General features: G+C 41.1%; 1 protein-coding gene across 1 annotated transcript in view; it reads left to right on the top strand.

The window, feature by feature from the left end:
- RYR3 (ryanodine receptor 3) overlaps nt 1-27,150 on the top strand; it is a 470,522-nt gene that overhangs the window by 146,782 nt on the left and 296,590 nt on the right. Inside the window, exons 5-9 of the mRNA XM_044925248.2 lie at nt 10,953-11,027; nt 12,903-12,981; nt 18,917-19,029; nt 20,156-20,255; nt 23,184-23,277. Coding sequence (XP_044781183.2) covers nt 10,953-11,027; nt 12,903-12,981; nt 18,917-19,029; nt 20,156-20,255; nt 23,184-23,277 — 461 coding nt within the window. The remainder of the gene's footprint in view (nt 1-10,952; nt 11,028-12,902; nt 12,982-18,916; nt 19,030-20,155; nt 20,256-23,183; nt 23,278-27,150) is intronic.

The raw sequence follows: 27,150 nt of genomic DNA on the forward strand, positions 1-27,150 counted from the left end.
ATTGGAGAAGGAAATGGCAACCCACTCCAGTGTTCTTGCCTGGAGAATCCCAGGGACAGGGGAGCCTGGTGGGCTGCCGTCTGTGGGGTCGCAGAGAGTCGGACATGACTGCAGCGACTTAGCAGCAGCAGCAGCAGCAGAGAGAACAGGATACATTTATCTCTATGCAGCAAGAACATGATTGGGAATAGTGCAAGGGAGTTGGAGGCATAAAGGAAAAAGAAGTGGTGTTGATAAAGAGAGAGAGAGAGAGAACTAGGTTAAAGAGTGCAGGGGAGAAGGAGGACCAAATAACAGAATATACTTAAGTTCATTTTCTTCCTCATAGCCCATATGAATAGAGGTATTTGCACACAGTAGGACTCAATAGTGGTTTTGTAATAAAAACTGACCCCTATTTTGTTAATTCCCAGGGTGAATGGTGATTTTTCTTTCCCCTAGAGACATAGTAGATTAAAGATAGTATTTGATTTTTCATGTCAAGGTAATCTGACCTTTTAGATTTTTGTTGGAAATATTTGTTATTCATTACCTTGGGTGAAAGGAAATGGTTGAGCAGAGTTTTTGGTGCCACTGGTCTATCATTTCATCAGAGGCCTGATGGATGATGAGGATGTGTGGTTCATATAAAAACTAGAGCAGTGAGTGGAAAACAGATCTGGCTGACAGGGGCCTTTCACATAAAGAATGGACTTGGCAATGTCAGGTTCTTACAAATCTGTTAGTGAGCTATAGGAGAAAGGGGGGAAGTTAATTCAGAGAAGAAAATAATTGCTTCACCTCTTTCAAGGTATACTTGTCATCAGCCTAAATGTCATCAATATCCTGACAAATATCTCCTGTCAATTTGCTCCTTTAAAAGATACCATAATAGGAAATAAGTTCAAGCTGCCACCCTGGCTGTCTGGTGTCTACCTTGTAAGAAAAGCACAGATACATCTAGAATGACCCCATGCTCAATTTGGAGGCAATCGCATGGCCACCTTTGTTCCCGCTCAATGAAGAATGCATTTGTAAAATCGCAGCCCAAGTGGGAATCTCCAAAAGTCATTTAAGTATTTCCGCACATGTCATGAGTCGGGAAAGAGAGGAGAGAACACGATTGCATGTGTCCACCAGTCTCAAAGAGCCAGGACCCTTATTTTTAAAGCCTTGAAAGCAGAAGTTTCCTCAGTTGCCTTTACTCATGAGTACAGGGCCCGAATCTGCACCGTCCACGGCTCTTCCTTCTCATGACTTGAAGTGCTCACAGGAAATTTTGAACTCGGGGTCATCACAGAAGCTGCTCTGCGATCCCTAAGTCATCTGAGCCATCTCTCAGATTTTCCTTACCCCTTCAGCCAGATCTGTGCAAAAGAGGCCCTGTAAGCACTTGCCGGAAAGAAAACACCTTCTTGCTGTGCAGGTTCTTGTGAATGATGCTTAAGACCCAGAACTTACACTTCCACACATCAGGTTCTGGCCTTTCATCCTTTTGTCCTGAACTGTTCCCATGTGGCAATGAGATTAATGACTTGAACAAAAATGAGTGTCAAAATCCTCCTCACTGAGGAAGAATAATTCCAGGTGCATCCATGAGGGAAGGTTGGCTGAATTCAGTGAATTGTAAAATATAATTTGGCATTTTTGGTACAAACTATGGTATATTTGGCATTCAGTGCTCAGTCGGGGGATGGATTATTGAGGTTTTGCTTGTGTTTTCTCTATTTAAGAAGTGAAAGAAATTAATGATGCTAACCTGTCTTTGTGCACAGCTTTTGGAGCATCCTTTCCTTGGGCTCTGGGATATGCAGTGGTGGAGAGGAGGCAGCCCTGAGGGGGTGGGAGGTGGGGCTCCCTGGAGTCACAGTTCCCCCACTGACCTTGCAGGGAGAGCACGGCCACAGACAGAGCAAAGGCTGCCATAGGCCCTCTGCAAACCAATTTCAGCCTTTTCTCTTTGGAATCGTGTTGTGCCTGCAGCCTGTGAACCGTGGGCCTGTCTTGTCATTAAGGCAACTGGGGAGATGATCATTGAACTTGGGAAAGAGGGAGATGCTGCACGTCCTCCTCTTTTCTGAACTTCATCAAAATTCTGTTTCATGATTTCAGTTTTTAACAATATCCCTAGAGGCCCATGAAGGATGCCAAGAATGTGGCCTCCCTTCATGTGTTTTTATCTTAAGGGCCTGCACTTTCCTGGTTGAGTTGGCCCAGACTCACTTGGACGGTTTCTTATGGGGAAACCTCATTAGGGGACTCTGTCCTGGTGCTGTTGCTTTCTCAATGGCCAATGTCTCAGAAATCTTTGACTAAGAGTTTTAGATCCAGGTTAATTATCTTTTTACAAGTGGAAAATCAAGCTGCCAAATTAAGAGAATGATACCTTAGACTTTTTAGAATGTCTTTGTATCGTGAAGTAGGGACCCAAAAGCTGGACTTGGCAATTACCTAGCTGAAGAATAGAGTATCGGATCCGGAAAAAGTGGTGAAGAAAAGGGTTTAGTGTCCTGCGTTGGGTTTTTCAGGGTATCACATATAGTGAGGGAATTAGGATGGCTAGGATGTGCTTATAGAATTGCTCTTGGCATATTCCCTGGCTCTGACTCCAAATCACAAGTCCAACTAATCTGACCTTCTGACCTCGGCACTTTCTAAAGTCCAGTATACTACTTTGCTGCTGCTGCTAAGTCACTTCAGTCGTGTCCGACTCTGTGCGACCCCATAGACGGCAGCCCACCAGGCTCCCTAACTGTCATTAAAAATGGAAAGCTGTCTCTGTTACCAGCAGTTTCCAGTCTAAGACCTGTTTGGAAAATGCCCCATTAGTTCCTTTGGTGCCATTTGAGCTGGCAGTTCCCATCTGTCCCACTGATTATGCAGTTCTGTCAACCTCTCCTAGAAAAGTAGGGTGCTTAAGTGGAGTCTTGGGAATTTAGCCAGAGGGGCATGATGGCTTGTAGCAGTTGGGGAAGGTGGTCCTAGAATCTTATGGCTGGTTGAGGCAGTGTTGGAAGCATAGAATAGTATAGAAACCAAGTCTCTAGGAGCAAGGATGGAGAAAGAAATGGCAACCCGCTCCAGCATTCTTGCCTGGGAAATCCAGTGGGCAGAGGCACCTACAGTCCGTGGTGAGCTATAGTCCATGGGGTCGCAGAGTCAGACACAACTTAGCAACTAAAGAGCAAAAGGAACAAGGATGGAATCCAAGGTGAAGGGTCCACTAAGGGCTGTCAGAAGAGCCAGTGTGTTAGAGGTCCAAGCAAGAGTGACTCCCTGGGCAAGAAATGTCCCCTGTGGAGTCTGGGCTAAGCCTGAGGGAACTCAGAGGAGAACAGAGGTGTCTGGGATAAAGCCTGCCTTTCTGGTCTTTCCATCCAACACCAGGGTAGGGCTAGATCATGGAATCGGTGCCTAATTGCTAGCATGCTAAGTATGTTTTGCCAGCCACCTTTCAGGCAGGTAAAGTCATTTACAGAGAATCCTGGCAAATTAATCAGACCTCAAGGAACTGAAGTTTTAAGAAAGAACACTTTTGTAGCCCTCTTTTCCTTAAAAACACATGCAATACAGTGCTGCCCTCCATGCACACACACTCATTACTGAAATGACCTTTTAGTAGCAGTGCTAAAGAAAAATTTGGAAAAGCAAAGTCCAGTGGTTCTGCACCCAGTCAGATGGCTGTTTCATTTTTATAGGTTTCCTTATCATTCTTGCATATATACTAATAGTGGAAGGCATTTTGCACTCTGCCTTTTCCACAGTGGTCTATCAGAACCATCTTCTGTGTTTCTAGGCACCTCTGTAAATTGTCTTCTTTAATGGTTGCAGGATAGAACAGCCTGAAGAAGCCCGGTGTTTTACTCGACAATATTTTTCGTCTGGATATTCAGGTCTTTCCAGGTTTTTTGCTTGTCCCACGATGATGCTTTTTTCACAACAGTTACCCATACTGTTTGGTTTTTTAAAAAAATTACTCCCAGAAGTAGGATTACTACAGCAAAGGTTATTCATTTCTTTATGCCTCTTTTTTTATATTACCAGATTGCTTTGCAAAAGAGTTGTACTTGGTGCCACCTTGTACGGAGTAGCACCAGCTAAATTATAGCTCTGATGGCATTCACACTTTTTCTCCATTTTTGAAAATATAGTTGATAAAACATGATACATCAAAGTTGCTTTAATTGTCTTTCCTTTCATTACTAGGAGGAAGAAAATCTCTGCCATATGTTTTAATTTTATGCCTGATATGAATCATTTATTCATATCCTTTGCCCGTTTCTTTATTTGATGTTTTCCCCCTACATTTCAATGAGATGTTCATCCTTTTGTCAATGTGATAACAAAGAGTTTCTCTAGTGTATTAAATGTTGATACTTCCATTGTTCTGAAGTTTAGTAATCTTGGTAAAATCCTGTCTTTTATTTCCTGTGAGTTTATCTGTTGCTTTAGAGCATGGAGAAGTATTAGGTCTATAAAAGAATGTGGACTGTTTATTACATGCTAGTTGTCATAGAATTTAATTTTAAAATGAATTATTTAACTGTTACCCATCCAGAATCTATCTTTTATATTTCCTGTGGATCTTACTGAACACTTTTCTGTTTTGCTATCCACATATCAAAGGGACATTTACTTAATAATCGTGTCTTCCCCTCATTGTACTAAAAAATCTGCTTTATCATGTGCTGCATTTCAGATTTGTTTATGGGCTATCTGTATTGTATTACATTCTTCTTTTGAACCATTACCAGAATCAATGAATTAATTTTGCTTCTTGACATTTCCTAAAACGTGGTTCCTTTTTAGAATAAAACTTTCTTACTGTTTATGTTTGCAGATTAATTTTATAGTGATTTTGTTGAATTCCAAAATACCCTACCTGAATTTTCATTAAAACTACATTGAATCTGTAAGTTCAGTTTAGGAGACTGAGCATTAGCAAACACTAGTATTCTCATTCTATGGGCACTCCACTGCAGTACTCTTGCCTAGAAAATCTCATGCATGGAGGAGCCTGGTGGGCTGCAGTCCATGGGGTCGCTAAGAGTCGGACACGACTGAGCGACTTCACTTTCACTTTTCACTTTCATGCATTGGAGAAAGAAATGGCAACCCACTCCAGTGTTCTTGCCTGGAGAATCCCAGGGATGGCGGAGCCTGGTGGGCTGCCGCCTATGGGGTTTCACAGAGTCAGACACGACTGACGCGACTTGGCAGCAGCAGCAGCAACAAAGTACACCTTTGCATTTCACCAAATCAAGTTTTATTTTATAGAGCAAAAGTTTGTGGTTTCATTTTGAGTGTTTAACTCAACATTTAGGTAAATTCCTTAAAATTTTAATGTTTTGTACCAATGGTGAATATAAACTTTTGCTGTGTTTTCTAACTGAACATATTAGGTTCCTTTTTCTTCTGCTGCTAGGTGGTTACTAGTTTTTTGGGTTTGGGTTTTTTTTTTGTTTTTTTTTCACTTGTATGGCATCATGGTTACTTAGTTGTCACCTGTGTCAAAGGAAACCTCCTGGGTGATGTAAAAGGCCCCCATGTGTTCAGGAAATGTTGCTCTGTGACCTTCTAGCAAGGCCTCTTTCTTTCTTTGATGGCCTAAAAGAATGGGGGTGGGTAGGGGGAGGAAGGAAGATGGAAGTACATACATCCCTACCCAGAAAGTAATGTCATGCCTTACCAGCCCTCCAGGAAGTATGTCCCAAAGCTTTCACAGCTTATGTTGGATCAAGGAGTCTCTCCAAATCCTGGGAACCCCTAAAGTGGAGTCTGGGGTTCCGGATTATAAAAGAAGGTGGTTTAGAGATCTGATAGTCTTGAAACATGTATGGCTGGAGAGAAACAGAGTTACCCTCCCCTTTATTGCCATATCAGATTTATCTCACTGGGTGACAGTGTCCTCTGGGAACCGCCAAAAGAAATGTCAGTGGCAGAATCACTTTTGCAATTACAGATGAGATGATTGAATTAATGATCTAATGGAACATTTTACCGCAGGACATGGCATCAGGGCACTTTTGCTGGCTTCTCCCCTTACTCCACTCCAGTCCAATGAGATGGTACCACTTCTTCTCATTCTGCCAATGATGACAGCCAAGGTCACTTCCAGCAGAGACAGAACTGCCATCCCAATAAAGTCTCACTAACTTGAGGTCTGGATCCCCCTTATGAACAGACCTAAGAAGTCCTCTGTGTGACACACCATTGCTTTCCTGGGATGTTATCCAGAATTAGTGTCAAATAATGAAAAGAGTTGGTAGAATTTGTAGTTAGACTCAAGTTCAAATCCAAATTCATTGCTCACAAGCTGACCATAAGAGAGTTTCTCTTTTCCCATCTGTGTAAAGGAGGCTAAAGGACCACTTCATCCAGTTATTATTCATTCGTTCAGGAAATATGAATATGAAAATGATATTAAGTGCTTGTTTGTCAGGCACTTATAAGTCATATAGATGTGACAGAGAACATACAAAAGACTCATGGAGCTTATGTCCTCGGGGGAGAGAGGGGAGAGAGATACATATCAAAAATAATATATAAGCTAATAAATGCCTTGAGAAATAATAAAGAAAAAAAATGTTGTCCAGTAAGGGGGATTGTCTTTTAGGAAGGATGAACAGAGAAGGCTTCACTAATGAGATATCTGAGCACAGAGATGGATCAGAATGGGAATGAGCCATGAGAATGTTGAAGGAAGAGCATTTCAGACAGAGGGAAGCGCATGTGCAAAGGCCCTGCAGGAGGCATTTGCGAGTCTGAAGAATAGAGTAAGGGTCACGTGGCTGGAGCAGAGTGGGTGGTGGAGACCCTCCTCCTGGCAGGTGACGAGGTCAGATAGGTGGAGGGGACCACATCACGTGGGGCAGGGATCACAACAGCAGGTCAGGTCTAGCCTATGCTTGTTTATATACAGCCCTCTAGGTAAGAAGAGCTTTTAATTCACGAAAAAGTTGTTTAAAAAAGAAGACTATATATTACATGTGTCCTGCAACGTTCCAGTTACTTACTGTCTCATCTTTTATAGAGAATATTTTGACAGTTCCTGATGCACAGCCTTAGAAGCCACAGTGTGAAAGGAAATCATGAGGGGAGGGTTGAGTAAGAAAGTAATGTGAGGTGATTGACAGTCTTAAAAAGACAGCTGTGTTAGCTCAGACTATAACCAGAGAGGGTGCAGCGGGGAACGCAGTTAAGAGGCCATCGTCATGGCCGGGCTGAGACGGAGCAGTAGGAGGGACCAGACTGAAAGCAGAGGGGTGCTGGGTAGTAGGTGGAGAGGGAATATATTTTGAAGGTGGCACTGAAGGTGCTTTGGATGGACTGTGGCATGTGAGAGAAAGGCAGAAGTAAGGGATGATTCTACGATTTTTCAGCCTATATCCTCTCTTTAGGTTGTCTTGGAAACTGAACGAGAGAGTCATCTTTTCTGTCCTTAGGGTTTGATGCCTCCAGTTCTTTTACCATTTTGCAGTCAGGGTTACCTTTCTAAGGTACAGTTTTTATTGTTCTCCATTCCAAAGTCTCCCCCAGTGTCCCATGAGCTGTTGAACCATCAGATGTGGCTCTCCATAGTCCAACAGCCCCAAGTCATTGCCAGCTATTCCCTTTCTTCCAACCCTAACCAGTGAATTGTCTACCAGTCCACCCATGAACCTCATAGTCTCAACCTCCAACCCTTTGCCTGTATGGGGTCCTTATTTTCTTTGTTTGTTTGTTACATTGTTAGATGTCAAGGATCCTACCAGAATATTATGGCCTACGTTTTTGATAAAGCAGCTCCTTAACACCCTCATCACCTTCCTGGTCTATTCCTATTCCAATGATGTTTGGCTTCCCCTCTTTTAACAGGGATGTTTCTCTGTAACATGGGTTTTTATGCACAAGCCTTGTCTCCTGCCGGAATACAGACAAGAAAATATTGTAATAGAGCACACGGTTAAATCCTCCCCTATATTAAATCCCAGCTTTGCCCTTGGAACCTATATGACTTTGAGCAAGTTACTTTACTTCTCAAAGCCTCGGTTTGCGCTTCTGTAAAAGGGAGGTAATTCCATTGTCACTTTGCAACACTAATCAAGAAGTAAAATGAGATGACTTGCTTACTATATTTCTGTGCCTGCCATATGATCAGAGCTCACTTAATTGACACAGTTGTGTCAGTTCTCCTTCACGAAGCTGAGGAGCTGAGACAGTATCTTTCTATTCTTCCTGGTGCCGTGTTCTCTGATTTTGTACACTGTAGGCAAATGAATATATTATTTAAAAAATTGGGTGAAATGAGTCAGGTTTTAGACTTAACTCTGAGTTCAGTTCCCCTCACCACCACATCGAGCTGTGTGACATCTAGCTAAGGCAAGAGCTTACCTCTGAGTTTCAAATTCTTCACATTCTGAGATTATGAAATCACCCCTACCTTGAAAAGTTAGGAGAAAAAGCTATGATGGTTGTAAAGCAACCAATGTTTGTAAAGTGTGGTTTGTGCCAAGGGTAGTGTTCTCTGGAATGATGATTACCAGAGCTTCTGCAGAAAAAGCTCCTTTGCTGTACTGCCACTGACAGCTGATCATTCCTTAAAGCAGTGGTCCTCAAAAGGTGGCTTCTGGACCAGCGGCATCAGTCAATGCCATTTTCCCCAGAACCCTTTAGAAACGCACGTTCTCAGGCTCACCCCAGGCCTAATAAAGCAGACACTGTGGAATGGAGTCCAGCAGTATGTGTATTAACAAGCTGATATTCTCAGGCACCTAAGACCCACTGCCTTAGCAGAGGGAGGAAGTGGCTTGTGATGTCCCATACAAGCCCAGTGGGGTAGTTAAGTCACTCTGCTTTTCTGTTGGCATCAAAATAGAGGACATGAGGGCCAAGAATGTTGCCAGCATTGCCAGAGAAGGGGAGCACAAGCCCCTTAGTGCTGCTCTGGGGGGTCAGCAACTCCTGATTCTTTACTTAACGAGTCCTTGAATTGGAGGAAAGTGTAACCCATGATAAACAATAGGAAGTATAGTTCAGTTTGAGACACAAGACTAATCTGAGAGCATAAACCCACACCATAAACCATCACAAGCTATCAATTCACTTGCAGTAGTACAACTATATAGGAAGAATACCAGTGAGACTGACGAGATATGAAAACTCTTTTAGTATGACTAATTCTAAAGTAAGCTGTTGACACATTTGTAAATACAGCAACTAAAGTTAGTTCAGATGGTTTCAAGAAATCCTAAAACATTGCAAAGAACATTTAATCTTTTCATAGTATTAAAGTCTAGAGAGCATTTAAATATCTCTACAGCTATGGAAAAAGCACAGCCACATTTATATATAGTTCCTGGCTTCTTTTTAACAAGATACCACATTTATTTTTTTCCTTTTCTTTAGGCTCATGATATGACATGAAAAATCATCTCTTTGACAGGGCGATTCTGTTAATCCAAATTTAATCTGAATAGAGTTGAAATAGAAGTACTCTGCCTTCTTTCCCCCTTATTGTCTGTGGCCCTGAAGGAGGGTCAACACAGGAGAGGAGCAGACCCTGAAACCAGCCTTTGGGCTGCTGCTCTGAAGCGCTGGCTAAAATACCATGCATAGGGGGTGCCCTTGGCTTATGGAAAGAAAACGTTAGAATTTCTCTGTATGATTACTTTTTTTTATTCTACCTTGGCTAGCCAACATTTTTTTTTATTTTTTGTCACTTTAGTTTTTTAACTGAAGGATAATTGCTTCACAGAATTTTGTGATTTTCTTTCAAATGTCAACAAGAATCAGCCATAGGTACACCCATGTCCCCTCCCTCCCAAACCTCCCTTCCATCTCCCTCTCCATGCCACCCTTCTAGATTATCACAGAGCCCCTGTGTAAGTTCCCTGAATCGTACAGCAAATTCCCATTGGCTATCTATTTTATATATGGTATTGTAGGTTTCCATGTTACTCTCTCCGTATTAATTTTTAATCTCAGGCTTTGAACTTTCTTTTTGTGTATATTTGGGGATGGGAACCTACACTCACATATTTTTTCCTAAATGGAGTGTGTGATCAAAAAAGTGTGACTGCCTCTGAGGGTAAGTTCACATGACAGGGAGAGACTTGGGTTAAAGGTTGAAAATGATGGGAAAAAAATTTAGAATCTTCTATAGATTTCAGTTTTCCATGTTACCAGGTCACCTGTCACTGGAATACATAATGGTTTTGTCTCCTATCATGTCAATACTATTCAGATCATGGTTGTGCAAATCAAATAAAAGGAAAAGCAAGAGGCAGACACCATGGCTTTATGTGGGGCTGTCTCTTCTTTTTGAGCCTGTCCCATTGCTAAGATGGCCACTGAGTGGACAACCAGAGTGGTGCTGCCTGGTGGGGCAGAGAGAGGGCACCTAAATGGCCCCTTAAGTAGAGGAGATATCTATTCCCCATCACTGGTTACCCTTTTAAAGACCCGGATATCAGAGCCATCACTCACTGGTGAAACGAGGGTAACTTAGACCCCTTTAAGTGAGCAAGTAGAAGGCCCAGGTGCCTTAAAAAGTCCACAAGGCACAGACTGAGTATATGATATGCCTTGTCCTGCCCAACCCCGTATGCTGCCTTTCTGTCACTGGGCTGTAGTTACATCACATTTGTTTCTCTCTCTCACTGAACGCTTCTGAGAAGTTTCAAAGGAAGGTAAGCAGTACCTATCTCATCCACGTGCTTTTCTGATAGAACAGCTCTGGGTTTCTGCTGATCCCGGGCAGGGGCCATTCTGGAGAAGAGGTTTGGCCCCACTCACCCTCTCCCAAGGATGTTGCATGGCTGCGGTCGACCAGTCGCACCCCCCGCCTGTAGGCTGGCCACTCGCTTCTAGAATGAATTCCTTGGGAGCTTCGCCATGGGTCCTTCCTCTGTAGTGTGTCCTCCAAGAATGCTTTGCCCTCAGAGTGGCCACGCCTGGCCTGCGCTGACACTTCTTGCCCTCTTTCCCCACAGGCAGCACAAGGGGGTGGCCACAGGACCCTGCTGTATGGCCACGCAATTCTCCTGCGGCACTCCTTCAGTGGCATGGTAAGCTCACCTGGATCACTATCACCACTCAAGAAGGAGGCTGAGGAGGAGGGAAAGGGTGGGAAGCCAGCGAGTGTCTCAATCAGGTTAAGAAATCAGCGGGAGTCACTCGGAATGGAAATTATAGTACATTACTGTCTTAGTAACTTACCTCACTTAGCAGTTGTACATCTGTGTTTGCTTAACGTCTGACCACCTTCCTTCCCACTCCATAAGGAAAAGGATTATGTCTTTTTAAAAAAAATTTGTGTAACTAAACCTAACTTGACCAAGTGTGGTGCTCTGATATACTAAATGCTTAGAAAATATTTGTTGAATGCATGATCAGATAAACCTGGAATAACTGATGACTCGCATGTATAAGGATAACCAGCATAGGTGGAAAATCAATCAAACAGGATTTTTGTGAAATTTCTCTTTTACTAGCTAAGGGAAATGGATGCTATCTGGTCCTTCATTCCTGAATTTGAAGGTTTTATGTTAATCCAGAGGCAGGAGGCAGATAAAGAGAAGAGCAGTCACAGAAAGCAGATCAAGCTATAACTATTCAGGGATCTAGAACTAGAATTAACCGAAATGAGATAACTCAGTATAACTTGAATTTTTTTTCAAGTTTTAATAAATGTAATTTTTAAAATTCACATATTCCAGTTCTTTTGCAGGGAGTGTTAAGAGGAATATCATGACCTCAGTCAAGTATAATATGAGGCAATTCTAAGGATATTTACCCCCAGTTCCTACATGTATCATTCTCCCTTACTATCAGTGTAAGGAGCATTTCTTTCTCTAATCCCAGTGGAAAACTGTTACGTTAACTCAGGACTTTATTTTCACACATTTTACACCTGCAGTGAACACTGCAAAATTCATCTCAAAGTTTGAACTGTCAAATTGGCAGGGAGAACAGCAGCTGCTTCTTAAATAATTTATTTATTGCAGCATTTTTTTTTTCCTGGGCACTGGTAAGAAGTTGACCTTTTCAGCCTGAACATTCATCTGTGATAGTCCCTTGTGGCAAAGGACAAACAAAAATGACCAAATGGAAGGTTATCTGAGCAGGAGATGGGGACCATTTGAGAGTAGGGAAATTTTGCACCCTGGCAATCTCTAGAACTGAGAGGTGATCATTTATCTTTAGGAATCTGGTGCTTATCCATAGGGTAAATAAAACCCTAGCATCTCTCTTTTTCTCCCTAAATAGAATAAATAAAAGCTCAAACAGTATACTTCTCTTGGCTTTAAAAACTCAGGCTAGCATTGTGCTCCAAAGAGAAAGGTTTACATTATTCATCGTTAGGTTGGTTGCCCTCTGCTCCCAAGAAATCCCACTCCCAGTTAACATGAACTCTATACTAGCCAGTTCCTTTTAGGAGTAGCTCTGAGAATAAAGCCCGTGTGAGATGTCTATACCATACAATGATTCTGTTTTCCTGTTGCAGAGAACTGTTTTGTTTATATTCCATACTGTTCTACACTCTTGATAAATATTGTCCATGGTAACATAATATTCCATAAAATGAAGTACCAGAGTTTATCAACCTTTCCATTATTGTTGGTCATTTATATTCTATTCATATTCTCAGTTTAAAAGTTTCAGAGTATCTTTGAACTAAAGCATATTTCATATTTCAAACTTTTTCTATTTAAACTTATTTCTCATAGTCCTATGAGTCAAATCACTGGGTCATCAGATAAGAACATCTTTGAGGTTTTAAATACATTATGAAAATATATCCCAGAAGCACTGTAGCCATTAACAATAAAGAAGCCCTTTTCATAGTAGCTCAGTGTTGAAACTGAGAAGCCAGCTAATGGTGAGATGCCAAGATCCGAGAGAAGAGCATGACTTCACTAGCATCTGCTCTTTTTCCACAGTATCTAACATGTTTGACCACATCAAGATCCCAGACGGATAAACTTGCCTTTGATGTAGGTCTACGGGAACATGCCACAGGTAAGTCAACGCACCCTAGATCTGTTGATCAGTGGGGTCTTGGGCTGGGGGGTCTTGAGAAGGAGGCTGGATGCAAATCATTTGGGATCCCAAACCAACCTGGTCAAGAAATAGGTCTGATAGAACTCTGGAGAAGAAGAATAATAAAGAATATTATTGGAATGCAGAATGAAAACATAGGAATGCAAAATGAAGGTGAGCATGAGGCTTTAACCACAGTCTGCCAGAGTCTCAAAGAAAAACAATTTTTAGGGTTAGATACTGAAAATAAGTAGAGAAGTTATTCCTGATAAAAACCAATGGTAATGAATAACCACTTTAAAAAACAAAGCATAATGAAGGTTTACATAATAAAGTATAGTCTAGATTTTTAAAAAAGTAGTCCCATTTTATTCTGCAGTGAATCAATTATTTTTAAAGCAGTGTGTCCCAGATGTTAGTCAATGATATCCACCTTCATAGATTTGCCATTCCTGTGCATCAACTTTATTATTAATTTATATTTTCCCTTAAATTTACTTTCGTATTTAAAATTTTATAGACAAAACTAACATCATTGCTGTAAGTAGAAAACTGGTATTGCATGCTGTAAAAAAAGAATATAATGTAAAGAAAACCGTGTCACTCAATAATTGAAGAATGTTGGCAAATATTAGAAAAGTGTTCGTGGTATACAAGCTCCAAACTGAAAACTTTCTGTTAGAATCAAAAGGTTTGAAAGTAGTAAAGGAAATTTCTCACTATATGACTCAGTGTTGTTTAATCACCCTCCACCACTAGCACCTATACATCATATACTATGCGAAACACTGGCTATTTTTTTTTAGTTCAATTAAAAATGACAGTCAAGTGGTGAATCCTAAAAAAGATGGTAACCAGGATGATGCAGGTTTAAATGAAAAACGGAAGACTAAGATAACTATCAACAAATGTTTCTAGTTAATCAAAGAAGGGGCTGACTTGCTGTAGGTCATTCCAAAGACCAGTGGAACAATGGATAGAAGTAGAAAACAGGCCCGTTTCATTTCAGTGAAGGAAATCACTTTGTAATATCTGCAGTATCCAGCAAAGGAACAGCTGGCCTCAAGATGGAAGATGTTTCCTGTGGCTGGAAATATTCATGAGCAATCTGTCTGCCAAGGGCATTACGTATGTAATTTCTGCTCCATTTAGAGGTTGGGCTTAGGGACCAATCAGGATTCTTGGTTGCACACAGCAGAAACTGACTCCATTAACTCAAGCAGAAAGAGAGTTTACTGGAAGGATGTTACATAGACCTGCTCTGAAGCTGAGCCCCAGGCTTAGAAATTGGACTGGAAGAAAGGCCAGGGAAGAGCAAACAGCCTAGGTCACATGGCAGGAAGAGTCTCATTGGAGACAGTCTTTAATATTATGACATTTTCCCCCAAATAGGAGGGGAGTTCCATTGTTGGAGCCAAAGAAAGACAGTTCAGTTCAGTTCAGTCGCTCAGTCGTGTCCGTGTAATTATTCTAAAACTACAGCAGTTCATAAGGAGATTATCCAAGATTATCTGATTTTACATATGATTTAGGAAAAAAAAATGTAGTTTAACCTGTTTTAAAATTAGCCTCCAATTAAAATAAATAAATTTATAACAAAAAAATAAAAAATCTAGAGATTAACCTAGATTTAATCTGGCAGGAAGGAATCTAGAGTTTACCCTGGATCTGTTATTTCTGGATCATACACAGTCATGTCCAAGAACACCTGACGTAAGCCCCCTACCTCTCCTCCTCTTCCCCTTTTTATACAGAGCAGAAGAGTGGGCCTGCCTCAGCCCACTAGGTTTGGTTTTTTGTTTGTTTGTTTTACTAAAGCCAGATTATATTTGAATATGATTTGAGGTTGCTTTGTTTTCCGCTAAAGCGTGTTATTCTTAAAATATAATTTCCTCTAAGGTGTTGTCAACCTTTGCTGAAAATTACAAAATGAGTGTAGTGACATATTCTGAGTGTAAGGTGACCTCTAAATATAAACCGTCTGTCTGTCTTGGAGCACATAATCAGAAAAGTCATATATGGTCATACTATTTATACCAGTAAAATGACTTTATACTTTTTGAGACTTGGGAAGAAATTTGAGAAATAACCACTTTCTAGTCATGTGTTCAGGAAACCTGTTTTTTGTTTTTAGTTACTAGAGGCTTCAATAAAAATATAGGGAAATAGCAGAGAATATTACTCATTCTACCACTTTTTTTACCCCAAATTCTTAAAATCAAACTTGGTATGAATTCTGCTAACAGATGAGGGAAACACATGCATCAACCCAGGTTCAAGCTGGCTTTTCAGAAGCTGACGTTGGCAGAAAGACAGGGGGTCAGGGTTGACCAGGTGTTCGTGAAAACCTAGAGCCTAAAATAATTTATTTTACCTCCCTCATCCCCAACCCATATCATATTCTCCTTGAAGAGAGTCAGCTTGGTATATGTGGGAGAGGGGAAGAACTTCTGGCAGCTCAGATACAGTTCAGTATGGCCTGGGGTGAATCTTCTCTCTTTAAGAGGAGGGTTGCTCAGGAACTGACAGAATAGCATTGCTTCATTTACCCAGGTCATCCTGGGAATGCACTTATGACTCCGAAGCCACTTCTGAATTGAAAACAAATAGTTGAGTTGAATCTCTAGGAGAAAGTGAGGAGAAGTTTGGAAGCAGTTTCTTGAATATTTCTGGAAGTGTTTCCCCTACACAGTGAAATGATTTGACTGACTTAACAGAACTGATGACCATTTTGCCCTTGGTTTTGCTTCTTACTTTTTTCCCTTTGGAAAGTTTTGTTGTTGTTTTCTAGACATAGATTTAGGATTAGTTTAGAATTGGGGGAAAAAAAACACCGAAAGTACTGTTAGGTATTTTAGGACCCCCACCTGGCCCTCACATACCCTGCTGACTTGGGGATTGGCCCATTCCTGGCCTCCAGACCACTGCCCTGTCCCTAGGAGAGGGCGAGAGAGCAACGGTGCTCTTCTGCTATGCATCTCTTTAGGACCCCTTCATCCTGACCCCCCTCAGTGGTCCAGTGCACATGATGGATACACCTGTCATTTTCCTCTTCGAATGTAGAGACCAGCCTCTTCTGTTACAAAATTTTAAGTCTAATTAAAGTGTAATCAATGTCATCATATGTATTTATTTGGCAAAACTAATACAATTATGTCAAGTTTAAAAATAAAATAAAATTTAAAAAAATAAAAAAAATAAAAAAAAAAAAACAAAGTGAATCAAAGTAATACCTGTACATAAAGAGAGACACAGTGCTCTTCTGTGTACCGAAAGCATCTACCTCTTGCCCCGCCCCTCCCTGCTCTGGACCCCACCTCTCTCAGGCATCCCCGTTCAGCTCCTTTAGTACGCTTCCCACTGTGCATAGTTATATGGTTTGCTGATCTTTAGTTATTCTTTCCAGATTGGGCATGATATATTGATGTCCTAAATGAATAATAAAAACGTACCTCTTGTGGTCCTCTCTTCTCTATTTTCTCCTTCCACCTGCCTAGTATATTTGCACCTATTTTTTATATAACTATCAAGTCAATATTAACTACTTACATTGGCGTAACTGTAACTTTTATTTGCAAATGAGACTCATGATATACTATGGTCAGTTCACTTTATGGTATTACTTTTGTGCTTTCCACTACTTAATAATTGCCTTGTTTGTTGCTTTACTTTCCGTGACCTAGTCATTTATTTCCAAACTGCCCCACAAAACAGTAACTGTCCCTGATTAGATTCAGTCACAATAGCTATTCTGTTGGTTACATCTTCTTAGAAACATACACCATCATGAGGGAAATTCCTGCTTCGTCTCTCCAAGATTCTGTATTTCCCAGATCTCATGTTTTCCTCCCTTATTGGTTGATCTCACCATTTTGGGGGAGCCCGTTTCCAGTAACTTTTACAGAAAATATCCATGGGAGACAAACTGTTGTCTGAAAGTTTCTTAATTTCAGCTTCATAAGTAATTCATAGAAGCATTCTACATGGGAAATATTCTTTTCTCAGCATCCTGAAGGTTTTTTGTTTTCTTCTAGCTTTTGGTCTGGCTGTTGATATGTCTGTCCACATTATGCTTCCTGATCCTTTGTGTGTGACCTGTTTATATTTTCTGAGATATCTGGATCTTCTCTTTGGCCCTGATGTCTACAGTTCCACAGTGCTGTCTTGTCCTGGATCTTTATTGTTCTTTTTTCTTTCTTTCTTTCTTGTTCTTAGTCTCACAGGAGTGGACCCTGGGGGGGGGTGTGTGTGTGTGTGTCCATTCTCCACTGTGCTAGGGACTCTGTGGGCCCCTTCACTATAAAAATGTTTGTCTTTCAGCCTTGGGAAAAGTTAAATATCTCTTAGTTAATGTTCTCCCTTTATGTTCTCTTACTGCTTTCTGAAACTCCTCTAGGTCGGTTTTCTAATTTTCTTTGCAGTCTTGTTTCTAATCTGCTTTTCTTCATTCTTCATTGTGGGAAAAAATTTCAACTTTATCCTATAACCTTCCTGTTTCTTTTTCAGGATCAAAGAGATTTCTTTTTCTTTGAAGGGACCCTTCATGGATACTCTCCTAGCTGCTTCATGAATGTTACTTTTTCTTATGCCTCTGAGATGATTAATTCTAAGATTTGTTTGAAGTTATCTTTAGCTCTCTGTAATCTTCATTTTTCCCCTTTCCTCACTTTTTGGTTTGTTCCTGTTCATGTTAGAGACTTTCCTTACATGTCAGCTTATCCCTGGTCCCAGTTGATGTTTAGATCGAGGCAGTAAAAACCAACAGGAAGCCCCAACTGTGTGAGTGGCTTGCCGTGTCTTAAGTTTCACTTTGGGATAATCTAGCAGGGACCTGGACATTGCACTGGATGTGCCCAAACAGCAGTATGGTTTTTGTTGGGTAGTTTTGCTTCCAAACTAAACAGTAATCTTCATTTGGATCGGGGATGGTTCAGCATCACGGCTGGCATTCTGGAAGCTGAGGAATGGAAGTAGAGGAAAGGGAGCTGAGATTTTACTGACCAGAGCACAGAATTCTAATTACTCTCCATTTTCAGCAATACTCTTTAGTTCCACGTCTGACAGTGGAGTGGTTTGTCATTCCACGGATATCACTTCTATTCTGTAGACTGGAGGAGGAAGAGTCGCCTGGCATGCAGGATAGAGAAAAAGATCAAATGTTCCCTTAAAGCTTTCAGCCACTCCTCCTGTTTTCAACCCCATCTTCTATGGTTGCCTTCATAAGGAACTGTTATCTCCAATTCCACAGAATTTCTGGAGAATATGTAGCAGGAATGGCCTTACTTCTTAAGATCAACTTCTCAATCCATTTTCTTACCCAGACACTGCAGTTGTAGCTTTGTCTTGGCTAAAAGCATCTTTCAACATTCCTTTTCCCAAAATATCAATTTTTCTCCTTTGCTATTTATTTCTCACCTGCTGTATTAGACCTTATAGATTTAGACCTTTTGAAAACTTCTGATTTTTTTTTCTAGTGAAATTACTGATGATTTAGTAGAATTTCATGGGGAAGGGGTGAGGCAAAGATAACGGTCTGTAAGTGGTCAGTAGACCAATGAAGTTATTTCTGAAATATTTGTAGGTGCATATGAAAAAAATATCATTTTTCTGTATGTATTAAAAATACTCAAAGGCCTCTATAGCTTTTGGGCTCCAGTATTCTTCTCCAAACACTGTCTTTCTGTTTGTAAAGAAAATGAAAATGATAAACATACTCAAGAGCAGACGTGGGGGTAACTGGAATGCTTATAGATAAATAGAAATTGAGGTCTGGAGGGTGCGTGCATGTGTGTGTGTGTGTGTGTGTGTGTGTGTATGTTTCAGGGATTCTGAACAGGAGGAAGGAGGATGAGGGGCAGAGTTAGGGACACTGACTTCTGTGATGCAGTCACTAACTCAAGGAGCCTTTGTGCAGGAGAAGCCTGTTGGTGGACCATTCATCCCGCTTCCAAGCAGAGATCTGAGGGAGAAAAGGTTCGAATTGGTGATGACCTCATCCTCGTCAGCGTGTCCTCTGAGAGATACCTTGTAAGTACCTCCTAACACAAGCCTCTTTCATTTCCAGAATTGCTTCTTTTAGGAATGGATGGCCAGGGAAAACAGAACCACATCAGATTGGGTAGGATAAGATTGCCTTTACACAGTATACTTGAGACATGATTAAATTGTCTCTCCTGCCATATTGTCATGGGGCCTGGAATGTAACTTTTTTTTTTTTTTTTTTTTTTTTTTAGATTAAAGCACTGTTCCCAGTTTAAATGCCCCCAGGCACTTCCTAAAAAGCCAACAATTGACACATTAGTTACCTTTAATAGTAGTGTTAGTTGTTCAGTCTTCCAACTCTTTATGACCCCATGGAATGTAGCCTGCCAGGCTCCTCTGTGCACGGAATTTTCCAGGCAAGTATACTGGAGTGGATAGCCACTCCCTTCTCCAGGGGATCTTCTGACCCAGGGATCAAACCTGGATCTCCTGCATTGCAGGCAGATTCTTTACCATCTGAGCCACCAGGGACTCAGTTTATCACTTTGGTTAGCTCTTGTCTAATTAGGAACAAGCCAGAAAGTGTTGGATATAAAAACATAATTGGAGGGAGAAAGAGAATTGGACATGTTTCAGAGTGTGGGATGTCACAGTGGTTGGAAAAGACAGGTGAAATTTTGCCCCTGGTAGTGGTACTTGCATACCATACAAGATGTCAAGCAGCATTGACATCAGGCCCCTAAGGGATGGGGGCAATTCCTTATAGATCAGAGAAATGTCAGAGATAAGTTTTTAAGCTTCTCAGCACCAGCTCTGCCCGCAGATTTTACTTTGTCTAGACCAAAGGCTGGATTAATTTTTCCCATTTGTAAATCCCCTTTTCCTGCCAAGGATAGATATTTTGTAACTTCCTGTTGAATTTGAGATCCAGCTGAGGGGATGAAGTCAGCATGTCTGCCACCTCTGTAGCTGAATACTTCCTCTTCCCTGAATAAAGTGTCCCACTTTGAAGCTGCTTGGAGATGGGGTGGAGCACTCTCCCACAGTCTAGGTAGAAAAAGCCTGATGAGAGTAAGGCTGTTTAATTCAATCCTTGAAATTCTAGGTGAGCTGCTTCTGTCAGGACTGGCCTGGTGATTTAAAGGATGTCTCATTTCTGTTTCTGCTGCAGCATCTCTCAATATCAAATGGTAACATACAAGTGGATGCCTCCTTTATGCAGACACTCTGGAATGTACATCCTACGTGCTCAGGAAGTAGCATCGAAGAAGGTGTGCTTCTTTCTGTGCGTTCAGCTCTCAGCCCGCCTGTTTGTCTTAAGCTATGTATATTGACATATTTTGCGACTTTCCAGTTCTGGCACGGTGTCTCAGTACCCACTTAGTGTGATTTTCGGTTCACCTGAATTCCTTTCTCTCATGTTAATATGGATTATTTCCTGCCCTGATTTCTGATTTCATGAGCACTTCTGACATGATTTTTCAATTCTTGCAATGTACCATTGTTTTGGCACTGTGTGCGTTCAGGACCTTGGAGACAAACCTTTCTTCTCCCACTGACTTTTCAGTTTTATTTATGGTTATAAGTATACAGACCTTAGCAGGTTCAATTTTAGAAGACATTATTTGCCAAGAAGGTGATATTTTTTATATTTCTCCCCAATGCATCTCTCTCTACAGGTGGGAGGAGGACCTATAATAAAAGGATGTTTGGCCATTTGTTTTTACTTATATTTATGGAAGACCATTTAAAAATAACAAATGGCATTTTCTCCATATTTTATTTTTCCCTTAGAAGTAAGATCATCAAAGTTTGTCCAGCATATTCTATTTTTTGGAGCTAGGCAAAGTCAATAACACCTTTCAAATTATATAATAAATACACTGGCCTTATTTTACTCGTGGGTAATATCACTGCTGAGCAGGATAATCAGTTGCCAGTGACCTAAGGGTTATCACATCACATTCTAGGACTTTATAGCAACATCAGAATTTTTTAAAATACTCATATCACAGGTTCTAACCCTATTTTAAATCTTGAGTCTGTGAAACCTCTTTCTATTAGATGATGTTTGAAAATGGAAAATTGAGAGTTGTCAAGGTGATACCCCAGTTTCAGGAGGCATCGCAGCTAACTTGAAAAATGAGGAAGCAGCAAATGTTTAACTCTTTTGGCAACTGAAGGAAGGCTTTTCAAAGGCAGGATGTGTTCAGCTCTCTCACACCAGAATTCACCCACTGCTCTAAATGTTTTGTCAATCATTCCCTTTCTCTCAGGAACCAAGGAATCCCAGGTTAAAATATTCCCTGAGGAAGTTTTGACCGAATCTTCTCTGTGTTAATTTTGTTCATTTCCACTATAGGGATAATATTAATGCCCAGTCCCACAAGAGGGTTTGTGGAGATTAATTAATTGCAAATCATTTCACAACAATGCTTTTAAAAGTTTTGAGTGCCCTCGTGGTAGAGCTTGGGCAGCTGATCACTTGCGTTATCTGACTCTGCAAAATGTTCTCTCAGCATCTGCTGGTGAGAAACCCACTTCAGCCCTTGAGAAAAGGAGTGCTCCTCCTCGTGACCCTTCTCTCCTGATTATTGCCCTGGTATATTTCAATTAAGAAATGTTGTGATGCTCCAGCATTTGGCAGCTTCCTCTGTGCCATAGAATATTGATTGGAGAAGCCTGGGGACTGTAAATGATGGGCTGCAAATGGAGCATGGCTGTGCCGTTGTAAGATGATAGACCATTTAATCAAGAACGTGATCATGGAAGGGGTTAACTTTCTAAATAAGTTGACTGTTAACAGTGCCCCTACAGTATATCATGAATTATTTTAATGCAAAAAAGTATACAATTGTAAATATTTGTACAGTAAAAGAGAGGAAGATGAGAAAATGACTTATAAACATTTGAGGAAAGCTTAAGAAGAACTTGCCTTACCTGGACAGACGGAGAAAATGAACTAGGGAATATCAAGACTATCCCTGTATAAGATGTATTGATAACACCCTTTTCTCCCCTGGCATGACTTTTCCTTCTTACTGTTATAATCCAACACTCAAAATAGTTTCACAGGCCCTGCTGCTGCTGCCGCTGCTAAGTCGCTTCAGTTGTGTCCGACTCTGTGCGACCCCATAGACAGCAGCCCACCAGGCTCCCCCATCCCTGGGGTTCTCCAGGCAAGAACACTGCCATTTACTTCTCCAATCACAGGCCCTAGAGTGATCTAATTATGTGATTTTCTCAAAATCCTGATACAGACATTGAACATATTAAGTCCATATGTCTCCTGAGAACAGATTAGTTGGGAGAAATTTTTATTTCAAAAGGATAACAAATTCCACTTCTTCATGTAAAGTAAAGTTCATACTGGGACCCTTTCCCTGCTACCATGTTTTTTAAATGGATACTTGCCATTTATTTGAAGACTATTTGGCCATCATGTCCTTGAAGTTCATTGTTTCCTATCCATCTCTGAACTCCATGGCTATTGAGATTCCTTTCCTTATTGTAAAAGCTAAGGGCTAGGTGATAGCTGCCTCTCTGCTTGGCCACTCTGGGATTCTGGAATGTCATTCTGCCTTCTCTTGGTGTTGGAATAGCATTCAGGTTTGATCTGTGTTTATTTAACATGTTTGAAAACTAGCTACTCCTAAGAAAGCTCAGAATAAGTTTGCTTCTCCTTTCCCAGTATCATCGTACTTTCTCATAACTGCAATTTGACTTGAAACTTACCACAAAACATACACATCAACATTGTAAGAGCTTATCCAGGAACTTGGTGTTGGGTGTATTTATGTCTTCAACAATTGGAAAACCCTTTTCTTCCTAAGAGTAGCAAGTCAAATTTCCTTTTATTTGTGTGTGTATGTGTATTTTTTAAATGTATTATTTTATTGAGGCATAGCTGATATACATTGTATTAGTTACAGGTGATCTTTTGGCTTTTAATGACATGAATTGACATTGTTTTCACCTTCCCTTTTGATACTGGGCTTGTTCATGTCTGAAACCCTATTTAACTTTCAGTGTTAGAATTGGTTTGACTTTCTTGTCAATTTTCTACCTGAGGCCTGAACTCGTGGAATCTGTCATTTCTCAAATGCTTCTCTCTTTGTGTTTTCTAAAATAACTGACTCAAATATGTTCTCATTATTCAGCTTCCTGTCAGCTCATGGTAGGGTATAATTCTGTTACAGGATACCTACTTGGTGGGCATGTAGTACGTCTTTTCCATGGTCATGATGAGTGTTTGACGATACCATCTACAGACCAGAATGATTCCCAGCACAGGTAAGCCAATAGCGTCCTCCTTCTCTTGTCTCCTGTCTCCAGTGACTCAGACTAAAAATTTTGCATTTGGATATGTCCACCAATGAATTCTGTAAGTGTTGGTTAACTGACAGACTTCTGTCCAGTCGTGAGTTGCAGTTGTAAAACAGGAAAGGCAGTATGCTCAAGTTTGCTCACAGGAATAGCTATATGCACATGCTGCTTCTTAGGCAAGAAATTCCATCATGCTTTTCAATCCCATTGTTTTCTTTGGTTACTCTGGAATCTAAGGAGTTTCTGGTAGCTTTAATTGCAGACCGAAGCCCCCATTTTGGTGATGGAAATCAGGGTAATCATTCTAGTGAGTCTGTGCACTTATATACATTATTCACCAGGTTCTTCAAAGGCAGATCATCTCTGTTACTCCCCCTTTTATGTGCTATGAAGGTGGAGTTCAGTGGTGTCATTCTGCTTATCACCAAATAGGATTGGAGAAACCAAATGTCAGTATCCAGACAGAGCTGGATTTAGCAGAGGACAGTGCTGAAGGGAGTGTGTAGAGGGAGCTGCTGAGGATGGTGCTTTCTCTGGTCCTCTAGTTATCCTCTCGGTGGATGCGTTTCCAGAATTCAAAGTCAGGAGATGGAAGATGTTAATCTAGATCTTAACTTCATGCTGAAGCATCCTTTTGTATTCTGTTTATATACAGAGGAACAGAGTATAAAAACTTGGCCCCTGTAATTGTGAAACCCTTATATATTTTAAAAACTCAAGTATCAGATCCAAGTTAAACTGAACTTGATATAGCAAAGAATCCCCCTGCAATGCCGGAGACCCTAGTTCAATTCCTGGGTCGAGAAAATCCGCCATAGGCAGATAGGCCACCTACTCCAGTATTCTTGGCCTTCCCTTGTGACTCAGCTGGTAAAGAATCCACCTGCAATGTGGGAGACCTGGGTTCAATCCCTGGGTTGGGAAGATCCCCTGAGAAGGGAGAGGCTACCCACTCCTGTGTCCTGGCTTGGAGAATTCCATGGACTGTATAGTCCATAGGGTCACAGAGCCAGACATGACTGAGCAACTTTCACTTTCACTTTTTCACTTGAGACAACAGTGAGTCCGATCTCCCGGTTGTCTAATACATCCTTTGTTTTTGCATGACACCTGTGGGAACCTCATTAACTGCATTTCTTTACTTTGTTAGAAACACAGGTTCACATCATGTTAGAAACCGTCTAACTCAGGCTCCTGCCAAAGGTCACACACTGGGTGATTTCAGTTGGGACCCTGAAAACCAGAGATGCTAACTCTCTAGCCAGGGCTCCTTCCTTATTTCATGTCCTAAATGACACTCAGGAGCACTGTGCTTGAGTGTGTTATTGTACATCTTAGAAACTATCCCTTGGCAATGCTGTGCTGTGCTTAGTTGCTTAGTCATGTCTGACTTTTTGCCAACCCCAGGCTCCTCTGTCCATGTGGATTCTCCAGGCAAGAATACTGGAATGGGTTGCCAGGCCCTCCTCTAGGGGATCTTTCCAACCCAGGGATCGAACCCTGGTCTCCTGCATCGCAGGCGAATACTTTACCATCTGAGCTACCAGGGAAGCCCATCCATCAGCAATGTCTATTGTTCTGAGCTTCTCCCTACTCACTCTATCCTCTGTGTGTCCCTTTGTGGGAACCAGATGTGACCCAGAATGGTGTCTAGGACACATAAAGCACAGACCTCTGGCAAGTGCCTGATCAATTCTCGTCCCATGGCTTACGGTTATCTCTGAGTAGAAAAGAGGCTGAGTTGATATCTGTTGGAATTAAAGATTCCCTATGCTAAATGACGTTATATGATCCTATTCAGGTGTGATTTTCTTTTCCTTATTTTTAAACTGTAAGATTGTGCAGTAGCCCAAGTGCTGTCTCTGTAATATCTTATTCGGTTGCATTAAGGGGAAGGCTTGCAGAACTGAAATTTTGTGAGTAGGTTGTTCAGAGTTGTCTACATCTAAGATGGAACACATTGGAACTCACTAGTTCTTTCCATTCCTATTCTTTTTTTTTTTCATTCCTATTCTTTTTTAAGGAAAGAAATTTGGAAAAAATTAAAATAACCTGTACATGGCCCTTTATCCCACTCCCTCACCTCCACATGCACACATGCGTGCGCGCGCGCGCACACACACACACACACTTACGTGCCATTACATTTAGAATGAAATTAGAAGCAGCCCAGGCAGAAACTGTGCTGCTTGGAGAAGCTTATCATTTTCTGGGCATTCCTGCTGAGTGGTTCAACAAGATCCTGACCCAAAAGAAAGTTTGGACAAGAATTTGAAAGAAGATGCTGGGGAGAGGAATTCCCAGAATGGGCCCCTGAACCAGGCTTGCATGCCATCATTGAGTTAAGAGTAAAAGTAGCTTTCCTTTGAGGATTTCATGTGAGCTAATTTGCAATTTGGAATAAAAGAAATAGATAAAAAATCTAGATAAAAAAGAAATAGATAAAAAAAATAAAAAATTTGTAAGGAAGCATGAAAGGGTTGAGACTGGGTTGTCAGCAGTGGCTCCTTGTACTGGAACTTGGATCTTTGTAGTCACTGGTCTCTCATTCAACACAGGATGCTTTAGCATTATTTGATGTCTTTGTGAGGTGAGTGATAAGCCTCATCATTGTCATGAGTCATCAGATAAACCCCTAGAATGGGCCAGGATGGCCAGGAGTACCAAAATGTGGGAGAGCGCAAAGAAATAGGAAATTTAGAATATTCTAGGAGGTCCCCACAGCCAAGAAATCATGCAAGTGATTCCACTGTAATGGGGCTGGCTTTCCAGAGGAAATCGCTTGTATTCCTTGTAAAACCTGAGAGCAGCCAGACCCGTGAGAGGCTGACCCTCCCAGGGTGCAAAGCCAAAAGGATAATCTAGCATTCTGAGCTCTGATCCTTGGCTCTGCCTCGGGCTTGTCAAGCATCCTGGGGTAAGTCACTTACTGAAGCCAAGGCTGAGCTGTCAGCCACGCTTTCAGAGCGCCTCAGTTCCCCACCCACTCACCTCCTCTCCTGGGGTTATTGTTTTAGAGAATGGGAACAGGTTGTTTCAACCCCTGTAACCTTACAAGATTCACTGGAGCAAGCCGCCTCCTTTTCCTAGATGGGAAGAACTAACCTTCTAGAATTCTTTAGATGTCAGAGGGAGAGAGTCCTCAAATCATGTGACCTAAGGTGACCTGCTCCACCCTCTCTACCTGAGAGACCCTTTTGCTCTCACTGAGGTTGGAGACGCATCCGTGAAAATCTCAACTAATTTTCCTGTAGAGCTAGGTCAGAGCAGCCTCATTACTACTCTGGGCCTGGCACAGAGACACCTGGGATGCTAGAGCTCCCTTTTAAATACTTACTACATATTTCCTGATAGTATGTACATTTGCAAAAAGTTTAGAATGTCTTCTATAATCCTACGAACCAAAGTTAACTATGGTTGATGTAGTGTTTTATTATATTTTTGTGCCATGTAATGTAGCTTTCCATGCATGTTTATAAGTGTCTATAAACAAAATTTGGATAAATCAACAGTGCACAATATTTTGTACATCCATGAACATCTTTGTATATGTTCATTACTTTAAAGAAACCACATTAAATGCTCACAACCATTCTGTGACCTAAATACCCTATTAGGTTCATTTTACAGACAAGGAAGCTGATGCACAGAGATTTGAAAGGACTTGGCAAAGTCACACAGCTAATAGCTTCAAATTCAGGTCTACCTGACACCCAAAATTAATATTTGTAAGCAACTCATAATTATATTACTTCCTGGGAGAAAGAAATAATTACTGCACTTTCCCTCTTCCCTTCTGTTAATTAACTGTTGTCTCAAGACGTAGGTCAAGATTCTCCT

Source organism: Bubalus bubalis, chromosome 11 (assembly GCF_019923935.1).
Source record: "Bubalus bubalis isolate 160015118507 breed Murrah chromosome 11, NDDB_SH_1, whole genome shotgun sequence".
NCBI classification, from domain to species: Eukaryota; Metazoa; Chordata; class Mammalia; order Artiodactyla; family Bovidae; genus Bubalus; species Bubalus bubalis.